Source organism: Macrosteles quadrilineatus, unplaced genomic scaffold (assembly GCF_028750875.1).
Source record: "Macrosteles quadrilineatus isolate MER2022 unplaced genomic scaffold, UCM_ALF_1.0 Scaffold_18__1_contigs__length_3160703, whole genome shotgun sequence".
Classification (NCBI taxonomy): Eukaryota; Metazoa; Arthropoda; class Insecta; order Hemiptera; family Cicadellidae; genus Macrosteles; species Macrosteles quadrilineatus.
The window spans coordinates 47454-70462 of NW_026542611.1; the positions used below are offsets into that span (position 1 = coordinate 47454).

The 23009-nt window shown below is 35.5% G+C and overlaps 1 protein-coding gene across 1 annotated transcript in view; it reads left to right on the forward strand.

Moving 5' to 3' along the window:
* The first annotated feature begins 2860 nt into the window (after positions 1-2860).
* Positions 2861-23009, forward strand: part of LOC129005236 (pH-sensitive chloride channel 2-like) — a 56377-nt gene continuing 36228 nt past the window's right edge. The window contains exons 1-4 of the mRNA XM_054434073.1: positions 2861-2976; positions 4065-4242; positions 5788-5858; positions 14276-14416. Of these exons, the coding sequence (XP_054290048.1) occupies positions 2906-2976; positions 4065-4242; positions 5788-5858; positions 14276-14416 (461 nt within the window). The 5' untranslated portion in view covers positions 2861-2905. The remainder of the gene's footprint in view (positions 2977-4064; positions 4243-5787; positions 5859-14275; positions 14417-23009) is intronic.

A 23009-nucleotide genomic window follows, 5' to 3' on the forward strand; every position in this document is an offset into this window, starting at 1 on the left:
TGCTTTGTATTCTCCTTACTTAACTTTAAATTTTAAACACTACGTGTTTTTTCGTAACTTTACTCCTTGACCCCCAAAACTTAGGTTTAATGTCAAAATTTGGGGCCCCCCAATATTATTCCTACAGGTGCATCGGTCTAAATCAATTTTAACCAATTCTAGATTAGCTAAAGATGTGAAATTTGGCTCAATTGTAGGTCTTGCGCCATGGCCCATTTGTATTTACCCCCAACCAAAAAAGGAGACCTGGGGGCGTCGTATTTTCAACCCCCCACCCAAATATTGAATCCTCCCCCCCCCCCTAATGTTATTCTTACAGGTGCATAAGTCTAAATCACGTTTACCCATTTCTAGATTAACTGGATATCTGAAATTTGGCATGATTGTTGATCTTGCGCCCTTTTCAAAATTGACATTTTACAAATATAACTCCCCCCCCCCCTCGAAAATTAGAATCCCCCGATGTTATTCCTACAGGTGCATCGGTCTAAATCAATTTTACCCACTTCTAGATTAGCTAAAGATCTGAAATTTGGCTCAATTGCAAGTCTTGCGCCATGGCCCATTTCTTTTTATCCCCAACCAAAAAAGGGGGCCTGGGGGCGGAGCCCCCAGCGAGCCAAAGGCGAGTCATAATATACAGGGTGTTGAAAATGTCTGGAACCAACATTATATCTGGGGCCCATTTCATAATAAACTACAAGTTACAAGCTACAACTTGTACCGTAACTTGTAATTTCCATTAGATTTGCATTGGGCGATCAGCTGATTTACTAATAATATTAGTTTGTACTTTATTATGAAATGGGCCCCTGGTGAGAGGTTAAAGAAAAACAACTGATATTTTGTGTACCGATATACTATGGTTTTACCTATCTTTTGGTGCCTTATGAAATTTTTTACCACTTATAGGGAACGTCCTGTGGAGGATGCAGTAAAAAGTTTTAATAGAAGCCTATGGTAAATGATACATCATTTTAAAGGCCATTTTTTTCTGAGTAAGGAGCCGCAAGTTTCATCTCAAAAGGACCACCCTAGCAAAAATGGCGACTGTTTGAAATTTAAAAACCCACTTATAGAGAACGTCCTGTGGAGGATGCAGTAAAAAGTTTTAATGGAAGCCTATGGTAAATGATACATCATTTTAAAGGCCATTTTTTTCTGAGTAAAGAGCCGCAAGTTTCATCTCAAAAGGACCACCCTAGCAAAAATGGCGACTGTTTGAAATTTAAAAATATTGCTATTTAAATGGTCCGTATTTGTTTCCTTTAAATGCTATTACAAGCCAGTTACGAAGTACAGTAGTTCATCACGTGGTGAACAGAAAAATGGCTGAAAAAAAACATTTAACTAAATTGTTTGTGTTGTTTTACTAAACTTATTTTTAACAGAAATACCAATTAAGCTTTCAATTATTTTCAAAAACTTCAAACAGTCGCCATTTTTGCTAGGGTGGTCCTTTTGAGATGAAACTTGCGGCTCTTTACTCAGAAAAAAATGGCCTTTAAAATGATGTATCATTTACCATAGGCTTCCATTAAAACCTTTTTACTGCATCCTCCCCAGGACGTTCCCTATAAGTGGTAAAAAATTTCATAAAGCACCAAAAGATAGGTAAAACCATAATATATCCGTACACAAAATATCAGTTGTTTTTCTTAAACCACTCACCAGATATAATGTTGGTTCCAGACATTTTCAACACCCTGTATATTATAATATCTATAATAAAGTAATACCTATCTGAAATCGAAGCAAAATGGGAAATATAGGAGAATTACATTTGGTACCAACCGCGTGTAATTCGGTCCAGTAGTATGGTCAGGCTAGCTGTCGTAAGCTTTAAAACTTTGTCCCATGTTAAATCTCTGTAAGAAAAGTCTCCATAAGTATTTTTATATAATGTGTTCCTATAGGTCGCCCCGTGGTTGAAAACCCAACCAAAAATATGACAATGTACAAACTTCTCTATTTTCCCCACAGACTGTAAATAAAACATGTGATTGGGGTATCTTTAATTTGTTTTGATTTTCTGTTTATATTTTGTTGTTATTTCGTCATCACCATGGCAACCCATAAGACCCATGTTATTTTTTTAAAGATTTCAAATTCATTTTTCATGCTTATTTGTGAGCCTAATTCAATTTATAAAGGGATTCTGCACATCTACAGGTAAATATCTTTCATTTGGCACCAACCACGTGTAATTCGGTTTGTATGGTCAGGCTAGCTGTCATAAGTTTTGCAAAAGTTTTTTAGTATATAAGAAGATGTAAACAAAAAAGTCTTACAAAAATATGAATAATTATTGGCCTAGCACTCAAAGGGTTAAGGTATTGTTGATTGTTATGAAGTGGAGTTTGAACCAACTGAAATGGTTTGATTCAACTTAAAACAGAACTACTGTACATTTCCAAAAATAGATAGATAGGACAATAGAAACATAAAATTAAATACCTACTGATAATGAATTTAACAGCTGTTTTAAATACAGTAAAATGAAAATATTAAGATTCTACATTCAGTCAATGGTTTTATCTATACAATACCCCCATTAACTCCACAGAAGTCAAAATTATCCATAGGTAGCCTACTTAACAAATTTCTGTCTGTAAATGACCCTCTTGAAGCAGTTTTTACACCTAACTCATATGTATTAGCAAACTGAGACATATAAAAAATATTTAATATTTGGAAATGTAAAATAAAAGTTTTAGTTCCAATTCAACTTTTATTGACATTAGATGTCAATAATATAGAGAATGTTGACACGTTTACAATGTGGATTCTGCTTGCCAGATTGCGGTGTTATCTAAACCCATTGTTTAATTTCACTGCTGTCAGTGAGATTATGCAGGGACACAAACTAAGGCGACAAACATCTAGTGTCTTATTTATCTTCATCATGAATAACAAGTTATCTCCTTTAACTTCCCTTTGTTTTTACGCCATTGTAACTACCGGCACAAGCGTTATGTAAGTATTACTATTTCACATAAAACTTTGAAGGTGAACAATTTATTTTCTAGTTAAAAAAGTGAATATATACAGTGAATTCTATCTTAATGATTTATTTGTTTGGCATCAGATAGAAATGTTCCTTACCTTTTGAGCAGCCCTTGTACAATGTTACTAAATCGTCATTCATCAAATCTCTTACCAAATCATGATTCATTTAACCTGGGAGTAAAACATTGGTGCAGTAAGAAAATAAACGGTATCAGCAATATGATGTATACTTCTCCAATTAGCTTGTCAACAACCTTTATGGGTAAGCGGTGGGGGTTTTTATAGGGAAAATCATAAGAGTTGCAATAACTTTTGAACCACAATTTTTACAGCAATGGTGCGTCGTACGTTGTACTATATTGATTAGAATTATAGGGACCATAACATACTGATTTTAATCAAAAATCAGATTTTCTGGTAAAATAACATAAGTTACTTTTGAACCATAATTTTTACCGCAATTACTACAGTTATACCAATTTATTACTAGAGGTTAAAATTTGTCAATGTGATCATGTCACTGTTGAAAGGCGACCGGTTTCAACCCTTTAAAGGGGTCATCTTGAGGCGAAGAATGGACATATAATTACTCCGAAGATGTCGTCAAACCAAGTACAGTAAACCTTTGATAGTTCGACACGGGCTGGGAGGTTGGTCTTAGCAGCGCTTGTAGATGCCTCAGAGAAACAAGTCCTTTAAAGACGTTTCAAAATTACAATTTTTTAGCTCAGACATCATTCAATGTTCTTGAGTTTAAATTGAATTTCTTAAAAACTTGTCTTCATTAAAAAGCTAACTAAGCAAGCACGTTCTGCTGCTGCTGCTAGCTGGGTTCCTGGTTCCTGTTCCTGGGTTACAAAAAGTTTTTTTAAGTTTTCCCCACTGCCAATTAAAAGGGTCAATCAATGGGGGTATGAATGGGTTTGTTATTTTCTGTTTCTAATTTTCTAGCAAAAAACCACACAGATTTTCTCAAAAGCTAAATAAATTTTGATCTCAATATTTCTAAGCATATCTTATTGTATCTGAATACTGAAGTATATTCACCTCTACAGGACTTGTTCTGCACTGAAGGTGGACGACACCACCTCTGTTTCTCAGCTGATCTCACTGTTGACTGACACATCTCACTATGATGTCATGGTGAGACCCACCACCCAGTACGGAGGTCCATTACTCATCAGTTCCAGGGTTCATGTATACTACCTGCAAATGTCTCACTCCACTAAGCTGGTAATTAATGTCATTGACAAATAGAATAAATATAGACTGTCAGAAGAAGGTTCTGTGATGTGCTGCTAGAGCGAGCTCGGTGTTCGATTTGCTGCCGTCATCGGCTCTTCGCCATCTGCTACCGGCACTAACACACTTACGCTGCAGCAGTGTATGCTGTAACTACACGGCACTCCAAGCAGGGGACGCCAGAACATATGCTAACTGCAGCACTGCTGTCGGTCTATATTTAATTATTTTTGTCAATGTTAATATTTACTTAGTTGCTTAGTTTTTGTTCTGTCTGCATCCACTAGTCAATTCACTAAATTTAAAGGAGAAGGTTTCCTGGGTTCCCTCACTACTTTTTTAACTGTATGTAGGCCTATATGTCTGCTAAGTGTATAAACATACATATAGCGTAGCGTAAAGCAGGGCATGTTTAAAATCAAAACCATGCATTAAAATGAAGTATGACATACTAGTAGCGTATCTCAACAAACAATTTTGTTTTTCTCAGAGCGTATTGGAGCGCATTCGACTGCAGGCATGCTATGTCAGTATTATCATAGATAAAACATACTCCCTTAGTAGATTTCTCATCCTTATGGAACAGCTGAAGACAATTTTATTGTTAGTTCATGTACGGTTTATGTAGAGGTCGTGTTTTGTTTACAATTTGTTTCCCGTTATTACAGCCATTTAAAACCTCGTTTAACCAAATAATACGATCTAATCATAAACAATAACTTGTCCCCTAGTTATATAACCAAACAGTAAAGCACAAATCAAGAAATTAACCCTAAAATAATGGAAACAAAGTTTCATCGACACTAGCGCCTTTGTGTCACGTACATGAACTAGACACGAAAAACGTGCTTCAAAATTTACAATGGGATGAGAAGTCTACTTGTGTTGGTTAGTCTATGGTATTATTAACCTACCCCAAAGTTAATACTAGTCTCTCTTCTGCACCAATTAATTGCCAATTGGTCTCCTCCAATTAGTTGTCTGCTTCTCCAAATCATCCTCATCCTTCACCAAACTAAATATGTAATCGAACGTTCTTGTCGACATTCTTGTGTAATCCATAAACTGAGACTCGTGTTCCCTAAGGATTGGAAATAGGTAGTGATATTCACCACGTGTGCCCCTGCCTTTAAACACAACATGCACCCCGACATATTTACTGATCAAAAACTGCGATCTAAACGTATTTTTGACAAGACTAATACGAACCGTCTTTGACAGAGCCATCCTTTGTTATACTGATGTACCTTATTAAGACCGTCTACAACCTATAATGCGCTATGCTGTCTGTATGTTTCTACAGTAATCCCTGTCGGTTGTTTCAAAGTTAGGGTGAGGTGGAGAGGATTTATTCGGTTTCCATTAAACCGCCTAAATTTTGTGAATGGAAATTAATGTTAAGATATTTTTGATGAAATAGTTTTGTTTAGAAACTTTGAGTTAGAATGTTTTAAACAATTTCATTGATATTTTTATTATTTAAGATGTTTACTTATGTACAGCAAGCTGAATTGATACACTAAAACTTTTTTACAGCAATTCAAACTTCAAATGTTGGTTCAATTTCGGTGGCATGATGATCGCCTTATGTACAAGAATATTAGCAGGTAATCTTCATACATACTACAAAACGTACTTTGTAAATTATCATAAAATGATTGAAGAAGTCCATGGTTAATCAACATTCGAAAATAGTTCAAATTTTATAATCTACAATTTTTGCTTGGCAAAAAATTACAATTCTTTTAAAGTAATTATACTGCATTTAATGATGGCAACCTATTTGCAAGCTTATGTAGTTAAATGCTAGATTGGATTTGCAACCCTGCTCATCACAAACAAAGATGCATCCTGTAAAATTTCTTTGAATCTTAAACTGTTATTGATGGTGTCATGGTCAAACTTCTACAGATCGGTCCATGAGAGTCTGCAGTTGAGGGAGGAGCCTATTTACCACATTACTTTGAAGGAGTCAATGAGGACAGTGTGGTGTTGCCAAATCTAATAATACCAGCTGATTTTAAAATATTGTTTAGTATATTTTAATTACTGTCAAAAAGTTGTGGACGGGTGATGTTGCAACTGTTGTATTATTATATATATATCACTGTAATCTAGTGATAAAGATGTAGCCTAATGGATTGGTACATTGCTTTGTACATAGGCTAATACGTTTTGTAATGTTGGTAGTCCTGCTGTCGGTTGCTGAATGTAATGATGTAATGTTTATGTACTGTTGACTGGTGTTGTGTCTCAAATATAATCCGTTTAAATCTTAAAGTGTTTTAATGTTCAACCACAGTTCACACGACTAAAAATGCAAGTGGTCATGGGCCAAGTATGCTAAAACTAAAAAAGTTATTTTTTGGAAGTTTTAAGTCGTGAATAACCCATAGTCAAAAAGTGAGGTTATGCAGTCACATTGCTTGAACTGAACTGAAGTGAGGTTGAGGTTATGCAGTTAAATTGCTTGACAGTGCGAGTAAGTTCGTTTTTGGAATTAAAATTGTGAAATTATATACTCACAATGGATCCAATGAAATGTACTGTTGACTGGTGTTGTGTCTCAAATATAATCCGTTTAAATCTTATAGTGTTTTAATGTTCAACCACAGTTCACACGACTAAAAATGCAAGTGGTTATTAAATTGGAAGGACAGCACAATTGGACTGATTGGAAATTTCAGATTAAAATTCAGTTACAAGTGAACAATGTCATGAGTGCAGTCGAAAATAAGTTCGAACTCCCGGAGAAACCTCCTGATACGGAAAGTGAAAAAGTTCATAAAGAATACGAGAAGACAGTGCTAGCCTTAAACAAAAGTGAGTTTGTAGCTCAAAACCTTATCGTAAGCTCAATAAGTAGCCAGGTGAGGCAGCTTATAAACATGTGCACCTCAGCGAAGGACATGTGGGACAAACTACACAGTGTGTTTGAACAACGGACAGAACAACGCCAGGATAGACTGTTTAATGAGTTTTTCGGTATAAAAATGAAGGACAGTAATGACAGTGTTGCTAAACACATATCAAAACTCGAAAAACTGTGGACGGAATTGCAAGATGAAACCTGGAAAGAAGACAAGGTAAAATTGCCTGAATCACTCTTTTTGAACAGAATACTCAATACTCTGCCTAATGATTACTTTGAGTTTTTAAACGCTTGGGAATCAATGCCTAAAGATCAGAGAAATTTAAAGAATCTCTGTGAGAGGCTGTGTATAGTGGAGAACAGGCTGCTCGAGAAGGATAAATGTGCAGAAGCGACAACAGCTCTTGCTGCCAAGACTAAGTTCAAAAGAAATTATGGATATAGGCCTAAGCCTAATGAAGTGGCTACTATGAATAGTAAACCCACGAATCAAATCGGACCAAAATGTTATGCCTGTGGCAAGTTTGGACATATTAAAAAGAACTGCTATTCTCTTAATAACAATAAAGTTGATAGGCCTACAAAAAGAAGTGACAGTAAAAATGTAGATAAAAGTAAAAGTGAATCTTTGTTAACTGTCTTATCTGCAAGTTGTGATAAGAAGAATTGGGTTGTCGACTCTGGAGCGACTGCTCATATGACTCCCAGGAAAGAGAATTTTGTGGATCTTAAATTAGATAAAAGTCTTAAAGTCACTGTGGCTAATAATCAAACAATTCAGTCACAAGGTGTCGGAGATGTGAAAATAACTACGGAGTATGGTGAAAAAGTTATTAAAGATGCTGTGTTTGTGCCTGATATAAAGACTAGCCTACTTTCGGTTAATAAAATGACAGAAAAAGGTCATACAGTAGTGTTTGATTCTGAGAAGTGTAAAGTGTACAACTCTGATCAAGAAATTGTTGTTACTGCAACTAAAAAGGATGACTTGTATATTTTGGATGAGAAATCAGAATATTCTCTCGTAACAGTGAAAAACTCCATAAATAGACAACTTTGGCACAGAAGATTGGGACATCTGAACCGCATTGGTATGGATCTTCTCAGTAAAGGAATGGCAAGTGGAATATCGCTTGACAATGTTTCATCTGAACCCTGTATCGCGTGTTTAGAAGGGAAACAAGCTAGACTACCTTTTAAAGGTAAAGGCGGTAAAAGAGTAAACGAACCATTACAACTAATTCATTCTGACCTCTGTGGACCGATGCCAGAAAAGTCTTGGGGTGGATCTAGATATTTTCTAACCTTCATTGATGATCATTCGAGGAAAGTTTTTGTCTATTTTCTAAATGCAAAGAACGAAGTGTTTAATGTTTTTAAACAGTTTCAAGCCATGGTTGAAAATGAAACAGACAAGAAAATCAAAGTGCTTCGGACAGATAATGGTGGTGAATATGTATCAAACGACATGAAGAATCATCTGCAGAAACTAGGAATTAAGCACCAGTTGACAATTCCCTACACTCCGGAACAAAATGGACTTGCGGAGAGGACTAATAGGACTCTAGTAGAAAAGGCAAGGTGTATGATGAAAGAAGCTAATTGTGATGAACGCTTTTGGGCAGAAGCAGTAAATACAGCAGCATACCTAGCAAACAGGTCACCTCATAAAGCGATCAAAGAACAGAAGACTCCAGAAGAAGTTTGGTCAAAGAAGAAAGTCAGCGTAGAACATTTGAAAGTGTTTGGATGTGTTGCTTACACACATATACCTAAAGCTCTAAGGAAAAAGTGGGACTCAAAAAGTGTACCGTATATTTTTGTCGGTTATTGTGAAGAAAGTAAAGGCTACAGATTGATTGATCCAAATCAACCTGGAAATATTGTAAGAGCGAAAGATGTAATTTTCTTGGAGAATAAATTTTCAATCGACAAACTGGATAGCTCAAGAGATGAAAAAGACTCGGCTGTTGTTTCAATCCACGAGAATGAAGTCAGCGATAATGAAGACGACAATGTTATAGATGAAGAAAACCAGACTGACGGCGATGAAGAATCTTCCGAAGAAAATGAAGCAGAAGATCAAAATGACGCAGCAGACATTATCATTCCAGATGAAGCAGAAGACGATGAAAATATAGGCCTACGTCTAGGCCTAACTCCACGACGACAGAGAAAAATACCCGAAAGATTTTCTGATTACGTCTTGTTCCAGTCAAAACTTTCACATAGTGTTCCAACTACATATCGTGAGGTGATGGCAAGTGATGAAAAAGGACTTTGGCTGAAAGCGATGCAAAAGGAGATGGAAGCCCTGTCTAGCTACAACGTGTGGGATCTAGTGGATCTTCCGCAGAATCAGAAGATAGTGAAGTGCAAGTGGGTGTACAGTGTAAAAGGCAATGAGTGCGGTGAAGCAGTTAATCATAAAGCTCGGTTGGTTGCAAAAGGTTTTACGCAAGAATACGGTGTGGATTACAATGAAACATTCTCACCTGTTGTAAACAAAACCACACTAAGGGTATTGTTCGCTCTAGCTGGTAAGTTAGATCTATCAATTAATCACCTAGATATTAATACTGCATTTTTAAATGGAGAGTTAGAGGAAACTATTTACATGGAGCAACCAGAAGGTTTTGTAAATAAGAAATTTCCTAACAAAGTTTGTCTTTTAAAAAGAGCACTTTATGGTCTTAAACAATCCCCTAGGGTATGGCATAATAAAGTTGAGGAAGAGTTAAATGAACTTGGCTATAAGAAATCTAAGTATGACTCTTGTATGTTCACAAAAATCAAAAGTAACTCGTTCAATGTTGTGGCATTACATGTTGATGATTTTTTGGTGTTCTCTAATAATGATTCTGAAAAGTCTAAACTTAAGAAACATCTTATGTCAAAGTTTAGTGTAAAAGACTTAGGTGAAGCAAAATTTTGTCTCGGTTTGAATATTGAGAAATTTGATGGTAAAGTAAAAGTCTCTCAGAAAACTTTTATCCTTGATTTGTTAAAGCGATTCAATATGTTGGATGCAAATCCTGTAAGCACACCAATGGAATGTAATGTTAGGTTAGATCTGAGCAACAAAGAGAAGGAAAACCAATCAAAGCCCGATGTTCCATATCAATCCTTAATTGGCTCATTAATGTATTTGGCTGTAAATACTAGACCTGATATTGCTTATACTATTTCGTACTTGAGTCAATTTAATACTTGTTTTAATCTCTCTCATTGGAAAGCTGCAAAAAGAGTTCTGAGGTACTTGAAAGGTACAATTAACTATGGTTTAACTTATGATGACAGTGCAGACTTAAATGTCATAGGTTATGTAGATGCCGATTGGGCAAACAATGTACTAGATAGAAAGTCCTACAGCGGATTTGTTTTCAAAATGTGTAATGGACCAGTTTCTTGGGAAGCTAAGAAACAACCCTGTGTAACTTTAAGTAGTACTGAAGCAGAATATGTTGCAATTACACAAGCAGCTAAAGAATGTGTGTTTTTAAAAGGACTCTTAAAAGAACTCATTGATTATGATGAAGCTATTGTAGTGTATAATGACAACCAAAGCGCTCAAAGACTAGTGTACAATCCTGTTTTTCATAATCGAACAAAACACATTGATACTAAGTTTCATTTCATTAGGGAAACTGTTAAGTCAAACAAAGTAGTTTTGAAGTATCTGCCTACAGATAAAATGTTAGCAGATGTATTGACTAAAGGTCTTCCTAAAGCTAAACATGTATTTTGCACTAAAGGTATTGCTTTGATTTAATGTGAAGAAGCGTTGGTTGAGATATCACTAGATTAAGGGGGTATGTTGTATTATTATATATATCACTGTAATCTAGTGATAAAGATGTAGCCTAATGGATTGGTACATTGCTTTGTACATAGGCTAATACGTTTTGTAATGTTGGTAGTCCTGCTGTCGGTTGCTGAATGTAATGATGTAATGTTTATGTACTGTTGACTGGTGTTGTGTCTCAAATATAATCCGTTTAAATCTTAAAGTGTTTTAATGTTCAACCACAGTTCACACGACTAAAAATGCAAGTGCAACGTCGCGCTAGTCCAATTTTGGTATTGGCTGTCACCAACTGCAGACTCTCGTGGTCACTAGTATCTATATAATTAATACGCTACATGAAACTTTGTCGGTTGAACTCCTCCACCATTTCTTAACCGATTTTATCCATTGACGTCTCATTGGAAAGAGCGTGTCGCGTAGATTTGCAAACTGGCCTTACATTTTTGAAAAAGTCCCTTGGGCTCTGCCCCAGTGGCTTTGAAAGTTCCCATGTTATCCTTATGAAGAACACAATTGTTTACATTTTGATCAGCTGTATAATTTAATTGCTGTTATTTATTTTTCGATTGAATGAAACGATGAAACGCATTGAGTACATTTATTTACTATTTGAGTTTGTGTAAACATAACCCCCAATACGTATCGTATCACTATGGTTGTATCTTAAATCTGTGTATTTATCGTTGTTTTGTGTCGCTATGACGGATCGTGTTGGCATGATTGTAACTTAAATTTTTGCATTTATTTGACTAAACAAAAAGGTTTTGTGTAGCTATAATTTGTTTATTTGTTGTTTTTTTTTTTTTTTTTAATGCCTCCAACGCGACGACAACGAAACATAGACAGAAGGCGTAATCGTGATAACGACCGCAGCTACAGAACAGTCAGCACCTGACCCTGGACAATCTCAACTATTTGGTTACACTTTTTGTTGTCAATTGGCCTTCTATCAATGACCTGTGTTGCCTGTACAGCGAGGCATTTTGAGAAGGAGAAAACCGGCCGGAATGGTTTAGGTTTATCAATAACGGAGATAAACATGGCCTGAGTTACACACCGGTAATCTTTGAGTTGACTCTTTTAAACTCATTGTAAATATGACTGTTATTCGTTTTATTTATTTATTTATTTACGGTTACTCTATTTTTGCAGGGTTGACATGCTGATGATACAATTACAATATTGAAAGTTTGAGATGAATTAACAAAAAGCATTTATGGAGTGTTGAAATAACTCCTGTAATACTTTGCAATTGCCCGAATTCGAGCAACATGTACACTAGTAGTTATAATTATATTTATTGGTATTGGTTGTGTTGATTCTATTATGTTTAGATGGTAAATATTGGCCCATAACATATAAAAAGTTAATGGATCCAAAACAAGCCACTTTCAATAATTTTAATTCTAGTTTTTGTCAATAAGAATTGCATTGAAAATTGTCCTTCTTAAAGTTTAAAGACACCCTTGAGAAGTTAAGTCAATAATTAAAATATGAATAAATATTAGATTTCCTCTGTCGAGAGCAAAGCCATAGTTTTTTTTTTTATTTCAGGGTTTTGTCTGTGGTCGCCTACCAACAGGGACTAGCATTTACCAGTTCCAGATGGTTGATGTATCTTAGCATTAAAGCCAAATAGAATAGAGGAACTTAAATCGGATGTGACATAATCATAGTATTATGGCTTTGGTGTAAAGAGAAAGATAAATATTTTTTTACTGCACTATGATATTTTTAGCTGTTTTACATACGTTAATTGGTGGCTGAAAGTTAAGTTTTACTGGCCATGCCAGCTGTCATCGTCATTTGGGGACCGAGCGGGTTTTTACATCCCTAGGGCCGCAAAATCAGCTGCCCGCTTACTTTCTTAAAACATGAATGCATATTAAATACACAATCAGTATCCATAGCATTGCAATTGAATTGTGTTATTGTCACCGCTGCCTAGCAACTATTTATTATTATTTTTGCTGATTCCTCAAATTATTTCTTCACATAACCTTAAAGTTGTATTGTGTTGACTATCAATGTGCATTATTATTGTGGTGAATAGTGGTAATAGGGTATATATATTGTGGTGAAAAATAGCGACCATGGACCGAAATGGTTTTGGCCCTAGGTACGAAATATACTATATCAATGTAGTTAGTTGTATGTGCAAAACTAGCGTTTTAAACAAGAAAAAATGTCTATTTTATTAAGTTTAGAAAAGACACTTTGCTCACGGATTGCACATCAAACTTTATCAGAAACTTTGCACACAAATGCACATAAAATTTTATCTACAGCTGCTGTTAAGGTCCCATCTCTTAATAATGTTGATGATAATTACAAATATAATTTCTTACTTTAAGAAGGTGGAAAAAATTGTACAAAACATCAATTTAATGCAGTGCATCGAAATCAGTTTGATCTTCAAAAAACCTTTTTTAAAAATTACCCTACTTGTTAATGAAAGAGCAATTTGTGAAAGTACAGGTAGAAAAAAATTTTACAAAACATTAATGCAGTGCATCGAAATCAGTTTGATCTTCAAAAAACCTTTTTTTTTAAATTACCCTTCTTGTTAACAAAAGAACAATTTGTGAAAGTACCATTGCTGTAGTCATAAATAATTCTTCCTCTTGTGGTAGACCTAGATGTTTTGTCTGGTTATCATTTGGAGTGAGCAAAGTACCCAACGGGAAGGAAAAATAATGTAAAATCAGCTTTTTTGAAAACTAATTCAAGTGAACAAAATACAGCTTTGTATGAACTGTAGACAAATATATTTGATTAATTGACACTTTTTAGGTGAAACATAAGTAAGATAGAGATCGAAAATATTATGTTTATGTATACCCTTATCTGGATCTGAGCTCGAACTTTCTGCTGTGTCCAAGCAAGGGTAAAGCTAGTTGTCATAAAATTCAAGGGTCTCGCTCGCATTCAGATTCATGATTAAATATGTTTTTTATGAGCGACTGAATTAAAAAAAAAAAAATCATTGAAGTGTACAATTATTGTCAGTTGACCCAAGGCCCCGCTAGAAAAACAGGCCATGCTGCAGGATCCATGACGTCACACTAGTGGATAGATTCGTTGATAGATTCACTACCATATCCCATATGTTTTAGGTAAGCTGGCTGTTTGTCAGATTGTAATTTTAGTACAACTATCCACCACTGTGACGTAGTGTTGCGCTGCCCGTGCTGCAGCATGGCTTGTTTTTCTAGTGGGGCCTTGGTTGAGCCCTAAAACCATATTGGAATCGAGAACTAAACCACACATTAATTACCTTCCAGTATTTTTTACAGCAAATAACAATGATGTGTTTACAACACCTGTTTATTTTTTGTGTCTAGTTTGGCAGAGATTGTCGGACAAGATTTGCTGTTGGAAAAGATCTGGTTCCCACACGTGTTCGTGTCTACGGAGCAGCAGAGTAGAGTCATGGACCAGACTGTATCAATACTGCCATCTGGCGACGTACTCTACTCCAGGCGGTAGGCAATAACATACTTTGTTCAAAGATAATTTTTGGTAAAAGGTTCATTTCATTATCTTACAAATAATTGCGGACATTTTCATCTCAATTTGTAAGAAACGTTGTTTTCACAACATTTTTGGGTCTCACTTGTCCCCTTTCTTATTCAGCTGTATCCAAAGTTAAACTCTGTCCAAAAATATAAACCATATGCGTTCAAAAAAAAAAAAAAAAAAAAAAAATCTATTAACATCAGGGCCCTGTTTCATAAAACTACTAGTCTAGTATTTACTAGTCCATGGACTAGTAATACTAGTGTATTTTACAAGTCTACGTTTCAAAAACCTACTAGTGTAAAATACTAGTTACTAGTGTAGGGACTAGTATTACTAGTGGTTTTTACTTGTGTAGACAGCAATGTGTTTCATAAAGTTTTACTCTTGTAAATTACACTGGTAAATACTTGCCATTTTCTAACAACCTCTCTACTCCCGTATTATTTGAAGTAGACTAGTATTTTTGGAAAGAGAGTTATTTCATTACTCACATAATTTAAAACTATGAATTATTAAGTTCTTTTTGCAAGTGCGAATTGGCCCATGTTTGCAATTTAAGATAAAAATAGATCTATGAGTGCTAAAATGATTATTATTATTAGATATAAATTACAATCAATAAATGTGGCGTAGTACAAAAAGAGTGAAATTGCATTTTATAATGTATGGAAAATCGCCCTATTACAATTAATGATAATTATAAGTTATCAATTTATGTGAAATTTTAGTCTAATTTTACTTAAGTTAAATTTCATGGTTATATCAACTATTTAGCTATCACAGAGAAAAAATTTTTAAGCTTTGAGAGAAACCAAAGTAAAACAGCATACCGTATTGCATACAAAGATGTACAAAAATGTATCCAACATTGCAACATTAATCAGATTATTTTACTCCCAAGGCTCTCGGTTTTATTTAAATACATTTTAATAGGAAATAATAGTAAGAAAATTTTAAAGAGGAGTTGCATTGTATTTTTTTTAGGTGCTTATTATTTGTTTCCCTAAATAGCTAAAACCCTGTAATGTACTAACAATTTTGTAGGCCTATATTTGATTTTTGGGCGTTGGACTGAACTGCTTATCATAAAAACATTACTTTTAATCCATTTTGGTATTCTGATTTGTTATTCAAAGTAATAAAAAAATTAGATTTTGATTAGAGCTGTTATTTAAATGTAAAACATGTAAAAGTTACAACTAAACTACAGAATATGTGTACACATGTACACAGAATATGTGTATGTTACAACTAGTGTCAGAATATGTGTGTTTATTAATGGAACTAAAGTATAGTGAGTGGTGCGGATTTGAGCCAGGGACCCACCACATGAGAAGCGAAAACTCTACCTCTGAGCTACGCCCTGCAATAGCACTATGGACGCAATTGTGCTAGTGCAATAGCGCTGCTAGGTTTTACTATACTTGAAAACCTACTTCTCCATTGCTTGTAACGGCGTTGCAATTATTTGTTACATCAATAAACGTTTAGGTTTATTAATCACGGTTTGTAGACTCAAAATTAGAATATCCCAGAATGGTTTTTAACCCAAATATTCTTATGCATTCGAATATTTGAAAACATAGGTTAGGGTACTTGAAAACGTTTCTAATAAAATGTCCTAAGACGATTTAATTACATTCAAATGTTGAGCCTTCTTTTCTTTACTCATAGGAAGCTTAATTTTATATGTCAGAATAAAACAAAAACTATACAAATCACAGCGAATGCGGCAGACACAGATCAACTTCCACCCAACTGTTGAGCGCCGCAACTAGGCCTACAACCGGCTACTACAATCACCGTGTTGATTGCAGCGACGCGACGCCGCGCCGGCGGGCTCATTGATGAACATAAATAATAGCGGTTTGATAAATAATGTGTGATTGTTTTACCTATGTGTCTATATATTTATTAATTAAAAGAAAAGACTGCGTTTCTACAACTATTTACTTTTTGTATCAAATGAAAACAAAATTAAAACCCTTTATAAAGGGTTTGAAAACCCGTGATTGAGGTTAGAAATTTGTTTTGAAAGTTTACCTTGTAAAGTTGGTCACGTGACTAGTAGTTTTGGTCACGTGACTAGTAAAATACACTAGTATTTACTAGCGGTATAAAAACGTTTATGGAACACAAATTAGTAGGACGGGTAAATACGGGACTAGTATTTACTAGACTAGTAATTACTAGACTAGTATCTTTATGAAACAGGGCCCTGTTGATGCTAGAATTTTTTTGTAATTTTCTGAAATATGCTTGAGTTATTCACTTATTTCGTCCAAAAAGTGCTAGACTTGCCATGGGGACAAAGTCTAGTGTGTGCGAGAAAAAAATTAGTAAAAATAAAATTGTTCATCTCAAAAGTGCTAAGGAACTATATCGGGCCTCGATTGTTTGAGGAATCAAAAGAAACCATATCGCTGTTTCGAAAACAATAACCGAGTCAACCGATCCGACCCATTCATCTGGCACATAGACAGAGGCGGACTGGGTACTCTATTAGGGCGTAAACCTTGACCAGCCCGAAGGCGCCAACCGGGGGGTCTGGGGGGTATGGAATACCCCCCTGTATAGAGGGGGGTCCGGGGGGCCTCCCCCGGGAATTTTGCTTAAAATTTATACCTGTAAACTCGCATTTTTAGGCAATCTAGAGGCATTAACAGTGGAAAATCAGAAATCTGATAACTGACACTATTGGTCAATGTTTGGTTTACAAAATTTAGACTATTTACCCACACGACTTGGTGCTATTCTGACAGTAAATATCCTAACAAAAATAAAAATAAAAATGATTTTCTTAGGTTCTTTCGTATTATATTTGTGTATTTTTACTATTTTCCCTTGCATGACTTGGCGGATGCATGCATACAATATAAATCATTTGCTTCCTGTTTACAACCTGAACTTGCAACTGTTGTATTTTTTGGCACTGTAAATAACAGAAGTTATATATTTTAGATTTCTATGAAATTATTTTAACACAAACAATATGCTTTCACTGTGAACAAAACCAATTTATTTACTTAAACTTTTTTAGCATTACATTAAGTGAAAACTGTAACCCTAAAGTAGGCCTACAAAACCTTTTTCTACAAACGAAATGGAAGCCATAGCCTAGAGAGAACTACGAAGGTATTTTGGGCTGGCTATCTGTAAGTAAAATAGGAAAGTTGACAAAATTAGTGCCATAGTGCATATTGAAATCATTAATTAATAGGCAGTAGCCACATATTAAAATACTGTTTAATGTTTAACCTTTACTGTGTAATGGTTAAGTTAACAAATACACTGTCACTAAATCTAATTTAAATTTTGTAAAAGTTGTGATTCTATTCTACAATACTACTTTCGTTCATGTTTCCTGTGTAGGTAAAGAATATAAAAATAAATTGAAGCTTTCGACACAGAGATACAAATCAGACACTAAAGAGAGACACATTTTTATTGACAGCTCACACTCTTTATTTATTTATTACATGCACAGCAAACGCCATTTTACAAGAGAGTTGAGTTGACATTGATAAAAATTAAATGTGACTTAAAGTGAAATAGTTATAGTGTGAGCAATAATTAAATATTATAACAAATATGAATAATATTAAATTATCTTCACTAGTTGTTTACCTCAGACGACATCGTGACACCGATGTCGGATGCAGTCGCAGTCACGAATACTAGAAAAATACCGGTATGGATCACAAACATAAACAAATGACGTTGTTGGCCCGAATCCTATACTAAGCATTGAACATATGATTTGGCAGTTTCATTTAAGCAAAGTTAAATATAATGTTTATTTTCGGGCCAAAAACGTCATTTGTTTATGTTTATGATCCATACCGGTATTTTTCTAGTACTCGTGGTCGCAGTGCAGTTTTTTTCGGGTTCGGCGTAAAATGGCGCGGGAAGAGGACAGCTGTTTTTAAGTAGCTCAGACCACAGAGTAAAGTGCCTTCCACTCGGAGTAGGCCTACACGTACGAGAGAGAAGAGCTGCTTTGCTCTCGCTTGTCGACAGTGTCTATTCAGGTCTCACACCCGACTTTATGTTTTGCTATTCACTGCTGAAACTTTTACTCTAAGTTTTCCTCTTGCTTTCTAAAAACACATCTCGTCTCATAAACATTTTTATGAATTTTTCCTTTAACGAGGGCGCAAATATTAGAATATTGAGAAGGCGTATCGGCCCACCGGCCGATGGGCCGGCGGGCCAGTCCGCCCCTGCACATAGACATACTGGAGATGATTCTTTGCTTTCTCAATCAAACCGAAGTCTTCATCGCACTCCATGTAAGAGTGTCCAGCGATGAGAAACTTATGGTCAACTGTCTCGATGTGAGTGTTCTGTACGATGTTCATCCAAAATCTGGTGATATACTGACTTTTATTTTGCCCTCAGCAGTTATCGCTGAAGGCGTTGATGTGCTTCACTGTTTCTGGAAGTTGAGAAACATATTTAAGCAAACATGATCCTATTTCCTGTGACCCTCTGGAAGTTTCTGCTTCTGTCCACATTAACTTTGTGGCATGATTGTTACCGAGGTCGTGCACTGCAAAGTTATATGTCCACAACTGCGTTGCATAGTAAACTTTGTTGCAGGTTAACATCGGAGTTGGGAGGGTTTTTTGAAGATCAAAACATATAGCCACTACTGCTGGATTAGCCTTAGCTTCTTCCTGAGCTTTTTTCTTAGCTACTCTAGCATTCTCAGCTTGCACTAGATGATGTTCTTTTTCAGCCTTGCTTTTTTCTATGACTTCTTGACTTTCCCCAAATTTGATTTTCATTTCCAACGTGTCACATTTATTGCATGTATCACTACGAGGTGGTTTAAACCCCAGATTGAACCGGGTGACAAAAATATGCCGGTAGTATGATTCTTTAACTGGGTCAATTCCTTCTTCTTTGGAAAGATCTACATACAGCTTGTACATTTTTTTAATGTCCAAATTGCTTTCCAAATACTTTGTATCCAGATTTTTTCCCTTGAATAGTGACTAGTAGCTTTAGGGAACAAATTAATATGTTTCTTTATGTGTTCAATTGTCTCATTTTATGACCTGGTGTGTGTTTGCCCCTTCTGTCCTTTGGCGATACTCCTGTTCCTTCAGTTTCCTTTTTTTTAAAACATTGTCATATCTTTTTTGTGAGATGTCCAGGGTTTTGATAAAAAACGATTTACATACTCTCTTTCCTAAGAGTTTAAGACAAACACTCTTTTGTCTATGATTTTGGGCATTTCCCATGGGCTTTTTTGGTGCACATAATTCCATGCAACCATTAATAAAGTAAGTCTGCAAATCCCATGATTTTAAACCCCAAAAGTCAGTAAACACACTTTTTCTTTCATCATCAGAAATTTCTCTGCATCTGTATCGGCAAGTGTGATCATAAGGCTTAACTGATCTCTCATTTACCTGGTTTCCTTTGTAATTGGTGTAAGTTTGACCTGAATTACGCAGAGCTTGAGCCTTTTTTCGTTTCCAGTTTTTCTTGTTTCTTAATCGCTTCCTTGTCCGTTTTCTTTCATTGTTTTCCTGAATATTTTCCTGTGATGAGTCCGATGACGTGTTCTCTTCTTCTCCTGGATCATAGTTCCTGTCTTCATCTGTGTCATCGGGGGGGTCAGGTTCTGAAATAAAAAGATTTTTTTTAAATATACATATCTAATGAATAATAAGTTGGCCTAATAAATGAAGATGAATGTGCCAACCAAAAACAACAGCCCTTGAGATTTATGGTTTTAAAAAGCTGGAAAATTAAGACAATAATAAGACCTGGGTAAAACGAAAGGTTTTTATTATTTATAATAGTTATGGAGAAAAACACTTTCTATAATAAATAGGAAAAGATTGGCAAATCAACAAAACTTACTGCTAGGGTTTCAACATAGACCTAGCCTTATTTATTGAAATTCAATGAGCCATAATTAAAGTGTATAAGATTATTGGTACACTATTGTCATTCGCATAAATAGGCTATGGAATCAATGTCAGATTATTTTCCTGAATAAATCTTAATGTTATAAAGCATTAGGCGTAAATGAATATAGTAAAGACTCTGAGGTTTGTAGGTTAGGTTTACTGGTTGAAACATTAAACACTACATCCACAAACACTGATAGCAGTAATGGATAACAGAAAGTGACAATTTAAGGAGTGACAGTTGATCTAGATTATACTGTAAGTTATTACCTGAAAAATCCTCAAGTAAGTAGTTTTCGATGTCTTCTTCATTCATGATGCAACTGAACAAACAGGTGGTTTTCACCAATCTACTTGGAGGCAGAAGGGTGTAGTGGCTTGTACCCCTCTACCACCAGACAGATAGCAACATGTTAAGTAGTGTTTGGAAAGGTCACCAGATTGCAGCACCTATCAAAGAATCTACTTGTATCCCTTTGCCACCAAATATAGCTGTGTTTTATCTACTGTTTCCCACTGCTAACTAAATATTTTCAATTTTGCCACTTACAACCCTTTGCTTCTGAGCGCCTCATATACACTTTAGCAAAACCCAAAGTTATCATTTTATTTCTAAATGTGAAATCAATTTTTATGGTATAACTTGGATACAATATAAGTTTTTATAAAGCCTATTTCAATGAAAAACAGGTGTAGGTAGATGACAAGATAGGAATTTTAAATCAAATACTGTACATTAAACATGTAGAAAACATGAAAAACCAAATTGAAGTATTGAAGTAGCACCTTGACAAAAAGAATAGGTACATAATGTTCAATTGGAATGTTCAAAAATTCTTGCCAGTTAAAAATTAACTCTCCTAGCTTTGATCTTGGCAAATTCCTTAATTGCTGAGTCGGTATCAATCTGGGTCAGAACATAATTTTCTATTGTCATTAGTGATAAGCCAACCAAGCGCTCCTGCGAGATCGTTGACCTTAAATACGCCTTGATGAGTTTTAACTTGGAGAATAACCGTTCACAACTCGCCACAGAAACCGGCAGAGTTAGAATAATCCTTAAACTTACAAAAACATCAGGGAAAGTGCTTACGTAGCCATTGGTTGTAATGTAGCTTAAGGCTTCTGCTGGTGAATCTGCCTTTAAATCGAACATCCGGGGAAAAACTTCAAGCTCTTTGAAGAGGTCATTGCCATCAATATCTTGTTCTTCTCCGTCACTAAGAATAGTTTCTAAGAGTTGACGTGCTGATGCAACTTCACACTTTCCCAGTCTTTTAGGGAACCAACTGCATACAAAAACTCAAACCCCTTGCTGTGTTCTTCCATTAGGTGAAATCTTTCTTTCAAAGACGCTATTGCTGTATCTAAAATAACAAAAAGAAGTTAACTTTGAACGACGTCTTCTCGTCCTGTACAAGATCATCATACCTTTCATAGGAGAATTGTTTTTTTTTTTTACTTTTCTCGGTCGTACTTTCATTTCTTTTTTTCTCATCTCGAGCATGAGTCATGAAATCAAACCCACAGGCGCCGTGCTGTACGCTGCCAAGGGTCAGCTCACTACAAATCAAAACTGCAAATCAATGCCTTGAGTCCTTGAGTTGAAGTGCTGTACAAGTATACACATTTTTCAAGTCCTGTTGGTACAGACAGAATAAATGCCTTTGGTGTGGTTCTTTGGATACTTGAACTAGGATAATTGGATAGTTACATGTGACATAGTTTGGTCTGTAAGTTAACAAAGTTAAGGGCAAAATGAATTCAGGAATTTATGCCCTAAGAAGATTATCTAAATTCCCCTTAAAACCTAAAATTCCTCCTCGTGACTTTAAAAGTAATATATTTTGGCCTGATTCACTCACATATGGCACATAACATTTTTGTATACGGAGTAACAACACACAAAAAGTTAAAAAGCATTTTGAAGGATTGCAAGATCATGAATCCTGTATGGATCACTTTTCCAATTTAAATTTGATTACACTGCCATCTATGTACATTCTTTGTAGTTTAATTCATATAAAAAACAACCCCTTAAAATGTTCTAGCTATTCTCATCCATACAACACGAGGCACAAAAACAACCTAGTCACACCTCAAATCAGACTTTCAAAAACTTTAAATAGCCATTTTTACATCCAACATATTTTCTTCAACTTAAGCTACCCACTTGTTTTCGTGAACTATAAAAATTATGACTGGGACGGGTGGTGTCGTCCTGTAATCCGGCTACTAGGAGGTCACGAATTGTGGATATTTATAGGCATGCACTGTGGATGCGATACTCCCTGGTGTGGATTTACGTCCGCACGGGTGAGTACTACGACTATCCGCAGTACCATCCTGATAATTAGACCAATTCGTATATACCAAGGAAAAAAAAAGTTGTTCGGATTCCACTATAAAACTGTAGGTCCCTTAGTCGCCATTAGCTGTATGGGCTATTAATTAACAGCTGTGTCTAAGGAATATGTCGGCCTTAGTCACTAACAAGACTACAGGATCGCGCCACTCATCATACACTCATCTCCATTCATACTTGGCTTAAAATACCTCCTTTTAAGGTCGTCATTTCAAAGAAAAGTATAAAGTATAAATATACCTTTAAACCGATTTAAGAGAAAAA